This window comes from Salvelinus fontinalis, chromosome 37 (genome assembly GCF_029448725.1).
Source record: "Salvelinus fontinalis isolate EN_2023a chromosome 37, ASM2944872v1, whole genome shotgun sequence".
NCBI classification, from domain to species: Eukaryota; Metazoa; Chordata; class Actinopteri; order Salmoniformes; family Salmonidae; genus Salvelinus; species Salvelinus fontinalis.
The window spans coordinates 22537526-22557239 of NC_074701.1; the positions used below are offsets into that span (position 1 = coordinate 22537526).

Genomic DNA, 19714 nt, shown 5'->3' on the forward strand with positions numbered 1-19714 from the left:
AACGACGTAGACGAAACCTGAACATAAACTTACATAACTAACACGTAACACTTACGGACAGGAAACATACTACATCGAAACGAAACGAAACGAACAACCGAAACAATCCCGTATGGTGTAAGACATAACACAGACACAGGAGACAATCACCCACAAACAAACAGTGAGAACGCCCTACCTAAATATGACTCTTAATTAGAGGAAAACGCAAACCACCTGCCTCTAATCAAGAGCCATACCAGGCAACCCAAAACCAACATAGAAACAGATAACATAGACTGCCCACCCAAAACACATGCCCTGACCATAAACACATAAAAAACAACATAAAACAGGTCAGGACCGTTACAAGAGTTTGATTCGTATGACCTATTTAGCCAGTACAGCAATAAAGAACAGGCCGATGTGTGAACTCCTTGCAACTCTGAAACGAATTTTCTATTTCACATTCAGAAACCAGTTGATAAAGACACACATTTTTTGTAAAATAAATGCGAATTTTGCTTAGACTATATTTATCTTTCGAATCAAATTCATACGTGGGTTGTTTACTATATTTGACACTAGGCTTTTAGATCACAAAATAGTGCATGGCTTTTGTAAATGTGCATTAGGCCTATATTCATTTGTTATAATTAAAACGCTGAAAGTTCACAAAAGTGGCTTATCCGTGAATCAATAAAGTTAAAACATGATGGCTAATCAATGATTGTGATTATAATAGTTTTCCTAAAGTCCATAGTCTTCAGGACAGCTGGGCAGCGGGCGTCTGATTGACTTTGCCTTGACATCTGGGAGGCCCTCTGGCCTGTGGCATGCGCATCGGCTGATGTCGCCATTTACATGCAAATTTACGGAGATCATGAGGGCCTGGCCCCGTATATTCGTACAAAAAAGAAGACGTCACCATCAATACTGTGGAGACTCGTTCCTTCGAGACGGGAGGTCTTAGTCACAAGGCACAAAAGAGCCACGCGCCAATGATCTGAAGAAATTCAGCCTCATCACCATGTTAGCTTTTGGTAATCTAATAATATATTTTTTTTAAATGAGAATTTCAATACGATCAAAAATATAGGCCATGATGGAGATGCTTGGGAGCAAACAACTGATGCACTTCCAGGAATCTTGTTTTCACTTACGTTCAATGTGGTAGGCCCATATATGCCACAAATAACTTTTTTCGATGCAGAAAATAGTTGTAGCCTATGTGGTAAGTTGATTAAGACCAATTGATTGATATAAATAATAGATCAATAATACATATCAGATTCTTCATCCGTAAACTTGCAGTGTTGTCAAATGGGAGATCAACAAACAACATCATTTTATTTGGAACGTGTGATTGTAATATTCTCCAAATGATGGCGAGTGCATTTTCCACGCTGTATGCCCACCATGCAGATGATCCCGGAGAATGAGCCGAGACGGATTCAGGCTCCTCGCCTGTGTGTGGAGCAGCTGACTGCCTCTCGCCACGTCCAGATGGCTTCTGAACACAGATTTGCATTCATTTTCCTCTAATATCTTCTGAAATAGCGGGGCAGCTGCATTTGTTGTCAAATACGGTTTAAAGCCCCCTTTCAGGACAGCATCGTTACCTACGTGACGGGTGTGGAGATCCATTTTCCCTCTCAAGTCAACAGTATCAGATCTAAGAGGATTTGTCTCAAAGTCTCCTAATTTGATAATCAGATTTAAATCGAATTGGTGCGTGTAATTAGGGGTTAAGTTCTAATAAACGACTGAAGCCATGTTAAAAAAAAACAGTATGGCTAGGCCAAAGTTCTGTAAAGAAAGATAGGTTGGCAATCTGAAATGAACAGACAAATTTGCTCCGTTCTGCTCCCCAGCCTGTTTTATATTTGTGTTCATAGAAGAATGACAGTAAAAAATAAAAATATTAACTGGTAAATGTGTATTTACTTGCTTGTCTGATCAAAATATGTACTGTCCATACATTTTAAAACATTTAATTTTAACGCATGTATAAGGATATATATCTTATTATGCGGAGTGGCAATAAGGCAATAGATCTTGAAAGAGGTGAAAGCAACAGCTTATTATTCACTTATCTTTGGCAGCAGCTATTAACCCTCAACACCAGATAGATTGCTGAGGATACATCTCTTCCTCTCTCCTCCCCCATTCCCTCCCCCCTCCTTCAAATATTCACCCTCAATAAGGGTTTTCTGAAGCCATGGCTCGGACATTGGCTCTCCCCCAATTAATCAAAACATTATACTACTTATGACGCCTACTGTCACGAGATGAAAATAAGACACGACACCTTATTGTCCCCGATAATGTTTAATACAAGGCAATCTGGATCTTGTTTACATTAGAGGTCAGGGAATATAAATAGAATGAAATTGCACTCATTATGTTTTCCTGATTCATAATATCATTTGGAACATACCCTAAATGAGTGGTGGTAATTTCCCAAACTCATTATCCACTTTCATTATTCTTGTCATTTTGTTTGATAAAAACTTGTAATATCTGCGTCGCAGTAGATGAATTAAAACACAGTCAGTTGACCTACTCGGCCTTATTCGAGATTCTTAGTCGATGTCGTTTTCGATTAAATATAGGCTACATTTGAGATTAAACAAAGATATGACACGAATTTCAATATTTTAATCTAAAACATGATTTATGTAGGCCTAACATATGGGCCTATTAAATATTTTCGTTAGCTTAGCACTCATTAGTGAATTCACTGCCGGCCATGTCAATCGTATGTGTCATAATACTCCCAATTAAATACCCTAATTAAAACATGAAAATGCTTAATTACAAATCTTTTGAAAAATATAATGTACCATAATTTAAGCAAGCGTTCACAATAGACAAATGACCATTACAGGAATAGCTTTTTAATATAGTGAATGGATGTTGTGTGACGGTCACACCTCGTTGGATTCATATCATTGAAAAAAAAATCAACTCACCACATTGCAAGAGGAAAGTAGAGCGAGTGTTCTCAGGTTGCTTCTAGGCTATACTCGTATAGTATAGCGCCAAAGCATGACAGGAACCGTCAGAGCTCCATATATGGTAAAAGCTACGCCCCATGAGCGTCATATTCTGACTGAGCCTCTCCCGTGGGTTTAGAGTTTTGGCTCCCGGGAAAGATTTCAGTCCTCGGGGAAAGAGGGCTTAGTTTTGCATGTTCCCATCCATCCTGCACGACGCGAAAGGCCCCTTATCCACCTCTCCTGCGTACCGGGAACACCTCCACGGTGATCAGCTTCTGCGTGTGTTTGTCTTTTGGTGAAGCAGCACCTTTCCATTTCAGGAGTGGTTTATTCAACAGTGTCCTGAAGGTTTTGGATGTGGTGCTTCAGGGATGTCGCTACTTTGAGAGCATCATCCACACACAACAACCATCGCATTTTTTTGTCAATAAGCATAACAAAAAGAAGGAACAATAGCCTAAAAAAATCATAGTCTGTTGAACAAGTCACTTTTCCGGTCTGTGGATACCACACCAACTAAGTAGAGTACTTTGAGAATTGTTCACATCGCTGCAACCCAGGACGGACTGAAGAGGGAGGCGAGACCTGAGGACCGGGTTTTTTCACCTTGCAAGGCTGATACCGCACTTACGACATCCCGTAAACCCTCAAGGATAACACTTTTGGACGTTTATTTACCCAATTTCACAGGAGGCTCATTGCACGTAGATTGTTCTAAATGTTCGGGATTCAGGAAACTATATCGCGGGGTGGGACAACGATGAAGGAGGAACCGCTGGGTGGGCTGAATTCAGTCCGCTCATGGATGCACACAGCTGGGGTGGTTGATGCGAACACAGCCGCCCAAAGGTACGCATGCCAAATCATCTGATTTTCTCACGCATTTTTCATATCGACCCTCACTACCCTGTATCAATTACCGTCTCCCAATGCCCCCCTTCGACTCTCCTCTCTTTCATTACATCATATTACCCTTATTGTAACAAATCAAGAAATCTCTCGTACTCTAACGTGCTTCCACGTCTTCACTGTTTTCATCAGCTCCATCATCTATCCCCCGTGTCTGATACTTAACCGATATGGTCTCTTGTTTTCTCCCCGCAGCGGTGTTGGCTTGGCGCGGGCACACTATGAAAAACAGCCGCCTTCCAACCTCAGAAAATCCAATTTTTTCCATTTCGTCCTGGCACTGTACGACAGACAGGGTCAACCCGTTGAGATTGAAAGAACAGCTTATGTGGACTTTGTGGAGAAAGATAAAGTAAGCGCTTCATGAGAAAATAATTTACTGAATTTCATAATCTGTACTTTGAAATTAACTTGATGTATTTAGAGATGTGTGTGGGTCAGTAAGGCAGGTCACGTGCAATATCGACGTTTTTAACCCCATTCGTCGATGACAGGAGAGTGGTTGTCAGAGCTAAATCTTATTTTTGACAAATTATACATTTTAAAGGATGAAATATCAGACAGTTAGATATATAGATAGATGCTTTATTTTCAACTCACCATCATCTCATTGTTGATTGTTTTCAGGAACCAAACGGTGAAAAAACGAACAATGGGATCATTTACAAAGTACAGTTGTTGTACAGCAATGGTGAGTGAAACAATTATTTTCATCAATTCAGTATCACCCAAAAGATAAAGGCTATAAATAATAATAATAAGGATAATAATAATTTACAATTAATTTATTTGCTAAATAATTATTTATATTTACAGGTAAAATGATGTATTATGAAGATTATAGTTTTAGAAATTGTCTCGGTTAAAAACAAACAAATAATTGTTTTGGTCATCAAATGTACATCTCATAGCCTATACAGCCCTACCTCTGTCTTAACTTGGCATATTTGTTCCCCCAGGCGTCAGAACAGAACAGGATATTTTCATACGGTTAATCGATTCCATGACGAAGCAGGTATAAGCTACTGTTACTCATATATTCATACAGCTTGCTTACGCTAGAGACTGCTTCTAAACTTCACCTGCATTCTTCACGCATGCATACTATAGGCTAGGCCTATTCACGAGAGCGTGTTCTTTATGCAATCATGCATTGACTGAAATTGCATTATAGACAGCGTGTAGGCAGACATATAGCATGTTTTTGCGCAACTCTTAAGTAAGAATTAACCAAGCACTAAGTTACCATAAGCTTAGCCTACAATTGTGTGCCTATACAATATAAATTGATGGTTTGTAATGCTGGTGCTTTCTGCCGATACGGATAAAGTGTATCAATAGAATAATACATAAACGTTTTTTGTTTACATATGAGATATCATAGGCTATTGTGTAATAAAGTAGGCTATTTTATTGTGTTGGAGTTACAAGTAGGCCCAAGTCATGTTTACTTGTTGAGTCCCTTTTTCTAATCTGTGACTTTTAGGCATGTTGCTAGGCTTGACCCATATTAGGCTAAACATAACTAGGCCTAATGTTTGGAAAGAAATTCTGAAATAGCTCGTATAGCTAAAGCATTTCCATTCTTATAAGAATTCTCGAAATTACACCCCTAATCTCCTTACATTAAGGTAACTACACATATGTAAGAGGCCTTATCTGATATTTTTCAACCATGGTGGTTGTTATTACTACTAATTTACCGAGGGTTACAGCAGATCATCTGAATAGAGCCGTTAAAGCTTCCACCACTCAGAGGGAAAATTCCTCTGCGAATGATCCGAGTCAATGACGCAGAACAAGCAGTTTATGGATTTCTCTGTTTCTGTAGCTGCAAATGGCGACATAAATCAAATCAATATAGATAATCGCACAGTGCTCAACAAATAAAAACAGAGCCATCAAAAAAGTAAAGTGGGGTTCAATCCCAGTAAGAATATGACGTCAACATTTCAGAGTGTAATTGTGTATTTTTTCCTCCTAATCATATAGGCCCCACGTTTAATTCAAAATGTCTTCATTTAATAAGCAAGTGCTATACTGAAAATATGGCAAGTTACAGTGCCGTATAATATGCCAGGTAGCCTAGTTCACTAAAGGGGAGCAAATTGTCTCTCTTCAAAATAGAGGGAGGGAGGAACCGAGGGAGCGAGAGCGGCACAACTGATAGCTGCACACCATCTGTTTCAGCCAATGCTTAAAAATTACTCAACCGTACTGCCAGACACCGCTTTCTATCCACGGAAAGATCATTGTTAGCAGCTCAAAATAAACAACAGATTGCCCATTAACACTTTCCCCCAAATATCCACAGATTATAACCATATTGATGACACTTCATTGAAACTTCCCATATAAAGCTTATTCACATAGGCTAATATGTTATTACAAAAATATATCATAATACTAATACTTACAATAATAATACGTATTATTATCTGCTATTATCATTTGACAGACATTGTAACATGTTATCATTTTCGTGCCTTTGCAACATTACACTTGATGTTTTTTTCCACCAATAACAATATAGCCTAGTTGTTTTTTGGACTCAATTGTTTTTGATTACGGCATTAAACATGAAACATAATGCCGTTTATATTTAGGCTACTGTAAAGTTGATTATATACAGTGGCCCATGTATTCAGATATTTAATGTAGACTACACATTTGTGTCTTTAATTTTTCCAAAGGCGATTATATATGAGGGTCAAGACAAAAACCCTGAAATGTGCAGATGTCTTCTTACACACGAAATTATGTGCAGGTAAGTGTTGCTTATTTCTCCACAAACTCAAAGTTGTTGAAGAAGTACAGAGTTATACATTTATATATTTTCTCCCCATACTTGTTTATTGTATTGGCATATGACACGGAGTAGGCCTACAAGGAGTGGAAAACAAACAGACTGGTACCCGGCTAGTTGTAGCCTACAGGGCCTCTTAGTGAATCTATTAGTCTGATGCCAGCGAGTGTGCGCCTCAAAACATGGAGTCAAGTCTTGGTCGATCCCGCCTATCATCAGTGACCAGCGAGCTTTTTAGCGTCATTTAACCACGCAAATCTCAAGGTCTCATGTGTCATGTTCCTCTGCTATTCAACGGTGTCATTGATACTAAAATGAAAAACGTATTTTGTTGTTATTGTTGAGCTCAGCGTGAGCTTTGTGAGAAGTTACTCAATTCGGATACAATCGGTTAACCTTTCTTTTGTTGCACCGGCGTATTGTTAAAGTTTTTTGAGAGCAAGTGCACCGACCGAGAACTGAGAATGATTAGCCTTAAACATTTTTTTTTTAAACTCGTCACTCATACAACATTTTATACATGCATTTATCACTTATTTGTGACGCGTGGAATTTGGTGCGATCTAGATATAATTTTACTGTCAGTGTCAAAGAGAAAGTGTATTCTGTAGTGGGATGCAGGTAGCCTATAGCGTTGAGCCAATAACCGAAAGTTCGCTGGTTCGAATCCCAGAGACGACTAGGTGAAACATCTGTGGATGTGCCCTTGAGCAAGGCACTTAACCCTAATTGCTCCTGTAATTCGCTCTGCATAAGTGTGTCTGTAAAATGTAATAAGACTTACTGAAGGCTATCATCATTAAAGAGGCCATGAGGTTATAAGTAGCCTATAGGCCTGCTCCATGAGAGTATTCTTCTGATCCTTTTTGCTCTGGTAAAACATTAAGTACATTGTTGCACTAATACACAGTATTAGAGTAAAATACACTCAACCTATCCCTGTCTGCATGTTGTGGAAAATACACATCATGTGATTTGAACGATAGAATGAACTCACAGTATCTTTTAAAATGCATTATCTTTCTTCCCTTGCCATATGGCGTTGATCCATCTCATTTAGACCTGTGGCCATTATACACGTATACATTTTCATTTCAAATGGTAAGCAGCAGTATATTTGTGTTTGATTTCAGGTTTAATTCAATCTCCAATCAAAGAACTGGACGTATACTATAGGTTTAGAGAAAAGATGGTGGAAACATGTGGTGGAGGATAGATTAGTGCTTTTGAGTCCATAATTGATAAATGCCCCGCAGAAATATTGGTTGAGGGTGGCATCTTGCATCTCCCCCAGAAATAGCAGCTTGGCAATTAGAGGTAAACAAAAGCTGAAGCTGTGAAAAGTGACTCCCCTGCCTCCTGGCCCAATCCCCCTTCTACTTTCCTTTCCCTCTTTTCCAGCGCTAAGGCAAACACTGTACCACAAAATGTGTTTTTTTGCCATTTTAATTATCCATCAGAATCCATGACAGGATAGATTTAGTGTACTCTATTTCTCTATTATTTTTTGTGTTTGAATTTAACACAATGACGTGTTGCCTTAGAAGGCGGCATACATTTTGAAGGATCTAATATTTACTCTATGGTCTTATAAACAGTAACAGCCACTGTGGTGATCTCAAACACACTCTTTCTTCCCCTAGCCGGTGTTGTGATAAGAAGAGCTGTGGCAACAGGAACGAGACTCCGTCAGACCCTGTGATCATCGACAGGTAGGCCCTGCTCCATGTCTCCTTCATACTGCTGTGATTGTGATCTGTGTTAGATTCAGCTCTGTTGGGAAGTGAATGAGAATTCCCCAGTGTTTGGGTGCCCAGGTGGGTTGACTCCAACCTTCTGGTCAACTCTACGGGAACTGTGGCTGATTGCTCTGTGAGCAGGTGAGGGAGGTCTTTCCTTTGCGCTCAGAGGGGCGGTCACCACCTGGAGAGGGGCGTTCAATCACAGGTGCATCACACGGGGTATTCGTCTAATTAGCGAGGGGTTTATCATGATTTTTGTATCTCATCCATTTTGTTGTCTATTTAAGTAGTCATTCCCCAGTGCTACGGTTGTGAGTAAAGGTGGTTAGGGCTCTGTTGTGATATAATAGGAGTTTGTGGCAGTGATTTTTATCATTACCAGTATGAAAAAATATATTAGAGTTTTTGGATATTCAGATAACATATTCAGTGAACATAAACTGCATATTGGCTACTTACATTCCTTACATTAAGTATTTCTGTTATTCAGACTCCTCTATCTCACGGCTGAAAAAGGAATATGCGTGCGTATGTGCGTGCCCCGTGTCTGTAGGAGGGACTGTCCTCAGCATTGAGCCCATGTAATTCTCACCATGGAGTACTGTGAGACAGCAATGCTAATGTTTGACTAGCCGGAATCACTGTTTGTTTAGCGGAGAATGCATGGTATCTGACAGAGGGGACAACTCTCTTATTAGTAATCAAATAGGGCTGAGCAGTTGTTGCCGCCACTCCAGAAGCTTCTCATGTATCAGGAAGTAGGGGCGGCCCAGGATGCCTGCCTGGCTGGATTACCACAGCTACTGCTTCTCTAGACACCTCTCTCTCTCTACTAGGAGAGCTGGTGTTCCTCTATTATGTAGGACTGAATGTAACATTACGTTGCGGCCATTATGTATGTGATTTATATTGAGCAGCTCAAGGCAACACTTATAATTCAAATAAATATATAAAGGGCTCTCATCATGTCCTTTATGAAGCTGATTGTATAATCTATTAGTATTTATTGGATGAAATGTTCACACAAAAACCTAAAGTATGACAGATAAACATCTCACTTATTTCCACTTCTTTTAAGTTTGCTTTGTAGTACTGCCTTGCCGCCAGGGTTGTGGAGTAACTGATTAGATGAAACCAGTTACATGTAGTCTGATTACATTAAAAAAAAACTGTAATCAATTACGTTACCATCAAAAATATTGTAATCAGATTACAGGTACTTTGAAAAACTAGATGATTACTTCTAGGATTCATTTTAAATTCAGAAAGGATGTTTGCAGAACAAAATACATTAAAACTAAATTTTTGTTTTGTTTAACGACATTCAATTTAGCATTGAAACAAGGTACAAGTTTGAGTTTGTTCTACCTGATTGAGTCTGACCACAAGTCAGAGACCACTATGATGACACACCAAATGCGTCTGATGGATCCTTTTTGTCTTCTTCTAATGCCTCTTAAGAAGAATGTAATCCAAAAGTAACTGAAAGTAATCAGATTATGTTACTGAGTTTGGCTAATCCAAAAGTTATGTTACTCATTAAAATTTTGGACAAGTAACTAGTACCTGTAATAGATTACATTTAGAAAGAAACCTTTCCAACCCTGCTCGCCACTTCATTGCGTTGAGTTTCACACTCTATTATTCTTAATTCTGTGCAATAAAACATGTAACATAAGTACAATAGCCAAAATGAAAGCATGGAGAATTACCATCAAAGAGGAAAAAAGGAGAAGCGGATGGATATTGTGAATTCAACCTTCTCAGAAAAAATGCTCAGATTTACATTGTGACAGGAGTGAATGGGAGTAGAGTATCCTTTTCCTCACACAATGAGCCGGTCTGTTGAATCACAAAAGCATATGTTCCTCATTAGACCCTCCCATTGTCTCCATTCCATAACTATGATCAGATCAGTTCACCCTCCTGGACCCACACTACTTCCCATTGACTTCACACTGACTAAAGGGGGGTGGCAGAAAGGCTAGTTCTGGAGTTTTGGGGTTTACACAAAATCACTGAAGTGTACTGTACTGGATGCACATGTCACCCAGTTTACCATTCGGATATAGTAATTTTCAGTGAACATATAAGTGAGATTTTATGGCGCCTCAATGTGTTAAACTCTCTTGTTACAGCTCTCAGTTTTTCATGCAAGTTGTGAGTAGCACCTGTGCTGCAGTTGCTTCTGGCTAAAAGTGATTACTTTCAATTGAAGAGACCTGAGAGTTTAGTATGTGAAAAACAGGAGAGAGGTCTGATTGTTAAATCAGTAATGTCTTAGGTATCTGCCTACATTACAGTATAAAACATCTAGTTCAGCTCTGCCACATTTCCTAGAGAAACAGTAGCATTGCCCAACCGTTAAGAAACAGATTTGGAGTGAATCATGGACGGTGTTGCCTCACTGTTACATTTTCCCAGATGGTAAGAGGGGAAAGCGCACACAGCTAGCTGGCATGTAGCAAGATATTAACTGGCATTCCCATGGATCTGGCATATCCGACTGAGTTTGGGAAACTTATCATTCCAAATGTGTCCTATTTTCCTGTGGTCAAGCCAGACATCTGTTTACCCCATTTTCTCTCCCAGTTCGATGCAGATTTTCATTAATTTTTTTGAAAGGAAAGAATTCTTTAAAAAAGTTTGTTAGATTTAAGCCTAACAGCTGTCACAGAGTTTCAATGCTGGTGGATCTTTAAAGCTGCAATATGTAACTTTTTGGGCGACCTGACCAAATCCACATAGAAATGTGTGGTATAGATCTGTCATTTTCATTGAAAGCAAGTCTAAGAAGCAGTAGATCTGTTCTATGTGCGCTATGTCAATGCTTCCCATTTTTTTGTTTTGGTTTTGTACACCAGCTTCAAACAGCTGAAAATACAATGTTTTTGGTTTTGGAAAATATATTTCACAGCAGTTTAGATGGTACAATGACACTCTACACTATACTTGCTTGTTTTGTCACATAAACTGAAATTAGGCAAACTTTTTGATTTTTTGCAAACAGGAAATGAGAGATTTCTGCATATTGCATCTTTAAATATTTCAGATAACTTTTGATGTCATTGCTATATTCATATTTGTTTTATGGTGAAAGAAAGTAACTATTGCGTGTGTGAAGGGAAGCTCTAAACTGCTGGGTAAAGGCTGGCCGTTTTCTGCTCTGACCGTACGTTTAAAGTCTATTGTGTTCTGTGTGTTTTTGCATACATACTGTTTTCTCTTCTAATCAGGAAATGAGAATGTTGGAAACTATGTTGGCCCTTGCAGAAACAAAAAGACGCTGACTGAATTTGGTCAATAATTGTATCACTTGCTATGACTACTGTACTTCGCAGTTGGTTATAATCATATCTTCCCTTTAGGAAGTCAGTGGTGGAACGGATGTCACATCTATAAGCTAGTGGCGCCTTAAAGTGAGTGAGGGCGTGGGCTCATCCAGGCAGTAATTTGAGTATCGAGAGTTATAGTGATGAGGTGCCCAATATCTGATTAGCTGGTTTCCCCATTTAAAGTATGTGTAGAGCTGCGTGTGCCAAACATAACTCAATTTGTGATGACTCTCCTGCCCTGATATCGGTCTTCACTCTCCTGCATATTGACTTTGTCTTCTCCTGTGTGAAAGATTATATACATGGTCCAGGCTTACGCGTGGATTTTGTAATAAGAAAGAGGAACATGCTGTTAGAAAAAAAGAGAGAAAATGACTCATTCTCTCTGTCAAAGTTCAAAGGTTGTGTGTATCACAGAGGAGATGCAGCAGATTAGGTGAGGATAGCAGAGGAGGGAGTGTGTTTTCAGAGCTCTGGCTGCCCATACATGAATTCTGAATCTAATGTATGTTCACACAGCTTAACATCCATGTCAATTTACGCTCCCATCCAGAAAGGAGGACTGTGGACCAGACCAAATCATGTCAGCTCCGCTTATTCCAGCTTCAACTGCACTCCCTTTCACTTCCTGTCACAAAGGTCAAAGAGCGCTGACCTCTGGAGGCCGCTCAGCCACTGAATAATTCATGACATTGACTTATTATTTTTATTTTTTCAGTCATCAGCACACATGGTTGTGCTGTGGAAGGGTTTTATTAATTTAGCTCATTTATAAAGGCCTCCACACCTGTTCGCATGTTAATGCAATTACTTTTTTGGCCTAATGCAAATTTTGCACTATGTCGCTCATTAGTGCGCTGTATTTTCTAAATTACTGTGCGTTATTGTTCATTTGTGGAACACCTACGAGGTCATATCCCAGAGTGCAGTGCACTTGTTGTCGAGTTGTTTGTCAGCAACAAAAGACACCCGGGTCGGACCATCTCATATGTGGTTTCTCTTCTCTCTACCAAAAAATACGAAAATTGGTGTGGTGGTGTGTTCCCATCTGGGTTTTGCAAAACCGTGATTAACTCCCAAGCTGAACAAATGCCAGTATTTATAAGGTCAGCTTTTTGCGTTGGAAATGCTATGTAAATGAGAATCAGCGAAAGGGGACATTAAGCAAAATTAAATTCATTGTCTCCTTTAATGTCATTTAAATTTTTGGCTAAGCCCTGGACTGTCAAAGAGGATTTCAGAGACCATTTTAATTACACATGAATAAAAGGGGGGTGTTCTCATAGAGGCAGTGTTTTGATAACCTGTAAAGAGAGGTCTGTTTATGATTGATTGATTGATGAACCACCTACAGTAAATGACATATTTCCACTGCATCTGCCAAGGTTTATTGCACCATAAACTGTATGTAGTGTTAGTTCACCATCCATCCACAAGTGAGAATTATGCAATGCAGAGGTGCAGAGCAATGCACAGGTTGTGTTGTTGTGTTCAATACTCGAGGTGTTTCTCATGGACTCTTTGTATCATTCGGAGGAAGAATTGGATTTGGTTCGGGGATGGTGAACATACAGTTTAGACATACTAAACAGTGCAGTCGATTAAAGTAGCTGCCTTTGGGGAAAAACACACACACACACACACACACACACACACACACACACACACACACACACACACACACACACACACACACACACACACACACACACACACACACACACACACACACACACACACACACACACACACATACACACTCAAACTTTTCATGTTCATGCGTCAACAATATTTCCATCTCCGTGTTTTATTTACGGCTGTTTTCAGTGTAATTTATTTGACAGATGTGAGTTTTTTGACACCCTGTGAGAAAGGAGAGAAGAAACTGGCCACTGCACCCTGGACTGGAGTGATGTTTGAGTGAAAGTGTCTCCTCTTGAGCCAGGTTAGGAAAAGCAGGAAGTGTTGAGAGTGAAACCTGCACTTGGCAGCTCTCTGTTGGCTTGCACTTGCCGAAAAATGAAACCCAGACCCTCTTTGCAGCCTTGGAGCCAGAAACTCTTTCCCACTGTTCCAACATCCAGGATTGGGTAATACTGTTCACTAAGCAAAACATGACCTCAAATTATTCTGTTCTGTTTTTTATTCCCTCCTCCCTCATGTCGGTTTTATCACAGTTTGTAAATGTCAAGACATGTACAAAGACGCACAGTATAAATTATATTTTCCAAATGACGCTCTCATGTTTGGGTTCACATGAGTGGCGTCTGAAGGTAACATGGTGCCTGGCGTACACGGGGGAGACCCACCTCATTTGTGTAGGATTCCCCAGGGGCATCAGCTAATGGCAAGACTTGACAACAGCACAGAAGATGGGGGTGTTGTGTTTTACTAGTGCTGAGCAGGGGTGATGACTTTAACATGTGTGCAGAGAGAGCAGGAGATGTGTGTGTTTATTAAAGAGAGAGAGAGAGTGAGAAGGAGAGAGAGAGAGAGAGAGAGGTGTGCTGTACAAGAAATAAGTCTGGACCAACAAAGTGAGGGATTCGGCTCCAGCTTGACTGCACTGAAAGACGAAACATGGTTCCACATGTGTTGAGAAAGAGCAGTCCATCTGTCCATGGAGACAACCCCTCTCCCCCTCTCCTTCTCTCCCCCTCTCTTCCCCCATTTTACTCCCTTGGTTCACTCCGTTGACAGAAAAAAGACCAGAGCTGGGGCTATGGAATGAAGGCATGGGCAAAGAGCAACACTGGACCTCACTCACACACACACATGCATGTGTACATATGCACCCCTGTGCACGCACACACATATTTTTGATTTATAAAATGAGTGATATTTTTTGTAACAATTTTGATAGTTTATATTTTCCAGCTTCGGTCAAGTTTCATTATCGCCTATTACATCTAATAACTCTGTGGAGTATCATGGTAACACTGTACATTAAGTTGCCCTAAAAGACGATTACAATCAAGCATAATATTTGGAAATGACTAAATAGTGTGATGCTGTAGAAATATAATTTATACGTGTAATACAGTACACAATGAAAATGGGACTTTATTGAAAATGAAATCAAACCTAAATAAAATGTCGCTTCAGCTCCAATATTTAACAGCCGTCCTTCATAATTAGACTCTGTAGCTGTTTAGTCTTAGTTTGGTTTCTTAATGCGTTAATGGTACAAATGCTTTTTCAAACATCCTCGGATCCTATGATTCAAATTTAGGTCACCCGTCGCTCTGTTTTTACATGCTTTTTTTCCTTTAGAATTTTTTTTCCCTTTCTTTCTTTTGGCATGTTCTCACTCCCGTTAAATCCTTATTAGGTTCCCCCTAATTGTCAAACTAACTGTTGGGTCAACCTCAGTCGTATCTGGCCGTAAAACAGCACATTAGGCCCTGGTGAGGGATATATGTGGTATTTCATCGGAGATGGAGTAATGCTGGGGTTTTATGGTTAAGTACCAGTTCACGCCCACGCCATTTGTTTCGCATTAGGCTGGAGGTTTTGTAAATCAGATCAATATGTTTGCCGTGATGTGATTCCTCGCCGGGATCTCCTGAGTCGTTCTTTCCTCCACTACTTTTCTTATAGGACCGGTTGTCGATGCACACTCACTCCACCTACCCCTCCCATCCATCTCTCTCTCTCTCTCCATCCCTCCCTCCATCTCCACCTCAATCTATTTCCATTTTCTGAATGTAGCAATTTGTAGTGTGACATGGCTGAGATTAGGATGGGATGCAGTCGGAGGAGGATTGCATTGGACATGGTCCTGCTCCCATGGCGTGGGGTCACATGACAAAGATGGGGAATTGTGGGATGGGGTCATCAGTTACCTCGAGGAAACGAGCGGGTCTTCTGGTCGCTCCGATGGCCCCCAGGGGTGCCTGGGATGGATCCGAGGGAAAGCCCCAGAGAAAGTCCTGAACCAGTGTCATTTATTAAAAGTGACAAGTTATTTCTAAGTATAGCTCGTTTTTTGTTGTTGCCCTCTGTCCACAAATCACGTAGATTTGATAAATGTAAGGATGACCCCCTCTTTTTACATATACACATCTTCCATTCAGTCTGGGAACATTTGTATTCTGTTTAAGGAGCTAGTTCTTATTGTTTGAAATAAAGCAATCAAGGAATTATTTGACAACAGCTATGAATATATTTCAATACGCGTTCAAAAGTTTGTTGTAAAACGTTTGTCTTTGTAAATGAAAACCATCTTGTTGCATTTAAAACAATCCACTTCAATATCTATTTTGGTGTCATAGTCAGATTCTCATAATTCTTATATTACTGTAAAGCGTAACATTAGATTTTCTAAACGATATTATTGTATTCTACAATGAGCCTCCTTTCCCATGTGGAGTGGTGTGGTCCTTTTGACCCCCTCCCCCTTTACAGCCGGCCCCAACTGCGTTAATGATATATGACAGAAATTTCCTTGTGCTGGTTCAGTGGCAAGAAAGGTCCTGGCTAGTCTATATCAATCCATCTGTCTTATGTCCCCATGTCTTGAATTACCGCTTGATGGAAACCTGCTGCTGGCTCCTCTTGCCAATTGAAATCAGATCTCCTCTACAGCCCGGTGTAATATTGATCCATATTCAACACCCAAGCTGCCGATCAATCACTATTGATTTACAATAAAAAACACTCCTATGCTTGTTCAGCACCACATTCGATGCGGTGGAAGAAAAAACAGCATTGTGCCTTTACCATGCAGGGACCAGAGCAATATAAATATGTGAGGAAAGGAAAATGTATTCTTGGTTTGAAACCATGACAACATGGTTAGTGTACACCATCAAGTGCTACAACAGAAACAATGTTCCACTCCAGTCATGTGAAACGACGATCCATTCCAGTCATGTGAAACGACGATCCACTCTAGTCATGTGAAACAAACCAATAACAATTGTTTAATGGGACAACACTTCTATTAGGAGTCATGTATTGAAGAAGTCCTGCCCTGTTTCTGAATCAGCATACATCTCTATTGCAGTGGGGAAGTATAACTGTCATGTCAAATCTGTTTGAAATTTAAATGGAAGGCTTTAAACGTGGGTTCAGCCATGTGCACTTCAGATTGATTTCTACATGTTAATACAATGACAAGACTTCCTGTGGCTTGATATGAATTGGCCTCTCATTATCCCACCCTCACACACAGACATGCTCTCTCCCTCCCACACCCTCACTACTAGAGCCCAGTGTTGAGTATAGAGCAGCATTAGTAGCTCCTGATCATGTCTTAGTCCTCCCCCCGACCCTCTGGAAAATAACTGTTCCCATCCAGCGGGTCCGAGTCCCGGCGCAGGCCCATGGACATCTGAAATAAATTATCCCCAATCTCTGACATCCAGGAGTTTACAGTTTTATAATGATGGGGAAAACCACATGTCCCTGGAGGGAGCGCACATTTTTGGGATACCTCCCCATCTGTTTGGGTCTAAACTCAGGCCGGACCAACAGGACAGCACGGCACATTTTACCAGCCCTGGTCCAGCCAGTCTGGAACTCATTACATTGTGTGATAAAGCAAATTCAATAGAGTTCCCTCCTCAGTGATTGTGGCACCGTCTCTCGCCTGGTTGTCCCTGTGTTTATGCTCGTTGTTTGTTTGTCCTGGAGAGGCTGACTGAGGGTTAATGTAGGGACCGGGCCAGCCAGGTTGGAGGCGACGCTAAACCCGAGCTGCCTGGCATTGCTCTGCTCCCTCACCGCTGGCCTTGTTTGGACTGCAGCTCCGGTTTGCTTTCTTAGAGGGAAGCTGAGCCCTCATAATCACTGGCCCTTCCTTTGGATGGGGAGCGTTGCGCAGACCGGAGGGAGTGATGACATAGTCCGAGAGGCCTTGCCAGTCCACTGTCGTGCTCTTAGCATATTTATTTTCTCTGCTCATTGTATGGTTTAAGTCACATCGTATTATGTTCGGCCCTTATGCACGTGCAGATCACTCTGATGGGATGAGGTATATGCTATAGACCTGTGGGCTTTGTCTTCACAAATCATTGTGGGGATTACTGCCTGGCTGACCTGAGTGTAATCTTTATCAGTCTAAATGACCATATCCTCTGCTTTTGGCGCCTTCATACGTGAACTGATAGATCCTGACAGACAGAGGAAACCTGACCATTTTCAGAGGATACTTGTAAGATCTAAACCTATTCAATATAAGAACAAGTGTTCTTGAGACCTCCCTATTGTTTTAGACTACTGAACGGGGCCGCCGGAAAACGTGTGGCGAGACGGCATTTGCCACAGCACTTTTCAATCAGGTGTGGCAGCGCCACACCACTTTTGATTTAGTTTAATAACATATATCGACACAAAATAAAATATATCGAGACAAAGCAATAAAAAGAGGGGCAAAGTGCTGTTTTTTAGACCAATATGCCTCATGATTTGTCAACTCACACACACTTTCTCTGTCCTTCACATCGGAGTGCTGCTGCAGGCTCTTTGCATGTCTTGACCAATCAGATTAACGGAAATCACAGATCGTGCAGGCCGGGCACCCGCTCTCCACTTTCCTCCAGTATTTATTTAGCAAGCGTGATAACACATCACTCCCAACAGACACAAGCAAAAACTCTTCCATAAATGTAGCAGCCTATATATACGTATATCTAAACATTAGAGATTTGACATGCTGTATTGCATGGAAATGAGACACATCTTTCATTCTGATCAATTGTAGGCTGCTATCAACAGCAGCTGCATAGTCTAGCCTACTACAGTATGCGCCCTGTCCCTCTAGCCAGGGTAAACAAAGCGGTAACGCTGTGTATTTATAGTCCATTTGATTGTGAGAAAATGTGAATGGGATCAAATTTGGTTTATATTCAAACTTGGGCTGACTAGGCAACCTAGACTTTTTCAATCCAAAATGATTAACTGGAATTAATCAATAAGCACAATAGCTGAAATATTTGAGTAAATGTTTTATTAGGCCTACAGTTGCACAGGGCAGGACTACACAATGTCAACCTGGATGAAGCAAGCTCAGCCCTGTGAGTTTTATTGTCCAATCATGTTGCTTTCTCTGTGTCTGTATATAGGAACCCCCTAATCCTTCTTTATTAAAATAGAATTCATATGAACAAGTTCAAGGTTGCTGCAGTTTGACAGGTTTTTCATCCTCCCCAAGTTCAGGAGTTTTTCCAATATATTTTTTTAAAAGGATGTGACCATGATTAGAAAAACTCTGGTCCCATCACAGCCCATGTTATAACTTTTTACAACAGATGAATCACGTAATACTGTATTAGGTACACCTTTTTACCTGGTTAGGTTACCAGATCAGGAAAAACTACTGGTCTCCGAATTGTTTTCCCGCCACACCACTCTGAGACCTGTTGTGCCACGTCTGCTACCGAGAATGTTTTATTCAAATGCCACTGTTGTGTTTTGTTATTGAAATGGCTTGTCGATTCGAATAGGGTCAACCTGGCCTGACAATACAATCTCATTGTATCCAGTGGAGAGTGAAAGACATAGCAGTAGTGTAGCCTCACCAGAACACACAGTGAAATTGAAGGAGGGGGGTAGAGTGAGTGGCTCCTCCAGAAGGAGATCCATGATAACAACCCCTTTCCAGAGATTCCATAATATGAATCTACCCAGGCTTGCCTATTAAGTTGTGCAAACAACGAGGAATGAGCAGAGAGAGAGAGAGAGAGATAGGGGTAGAGGAGATTATGTGGAGTGAAATGGACAACCCACATGGCTTCACCTCTCTTGTGCAAGTGCCAAATAGACACTGTCGGGAAAGTCTCAGGTCATGCGGTCTACAATAGTCAAAGAACAGCCTTGCAAAAATGGCTCTTTTTTCAGTCACAGAGGGGCATGACAAGATTTGTTTTTGTTTTCTGTTGGGAAAGGGGAAAGTATGACATGCAGTTCAGGAAGGTCAGTGTTGGGGTTAAGAGTTCG

The 19714-nt window shown here is 40.6% G+C and overlaps 1 protein-coding gene across 4 annotated transcripts in view; it reads left to right on the plus strand.

The window, feature by feature from the left end:
* The first annotated feature begins 3699 nt into the window (after window positions 1-3699).
* The window catches only part of LOC129836374 (transcription factor COE3-like), a 72450-nt gene continuing 56435 nt past the window's right edge, over window positions 3700-19714 (plus strand). For all 4 annotated transcript variants that reach the window (XM_055902440.1, XM_055902442.1, XM_055902441.1 and 1 more), the window contains exons 1-6: window positions 3700-3830; window positions 4086-4242; window positions 4518-4581; window positions 4850-4905; window positions 6584-6657; window positions 8340-8408. In XM_055902440.1, coding sequence (XP_055758415.1) covers window positions 3700-3830; window positions 4086-4242; window positions 4518-4581; window positions 4850-4905; window positions 6584-6657; window positions 8340-8408 — 551 coding nt within the window. The remainder of the gene's footprint in view (window positions 3831-4085; window positions 4243-4517; window positions 4582-4849; window positions 4906-6583; window positions 6658-8339; window positions 8409-19714) is intronic.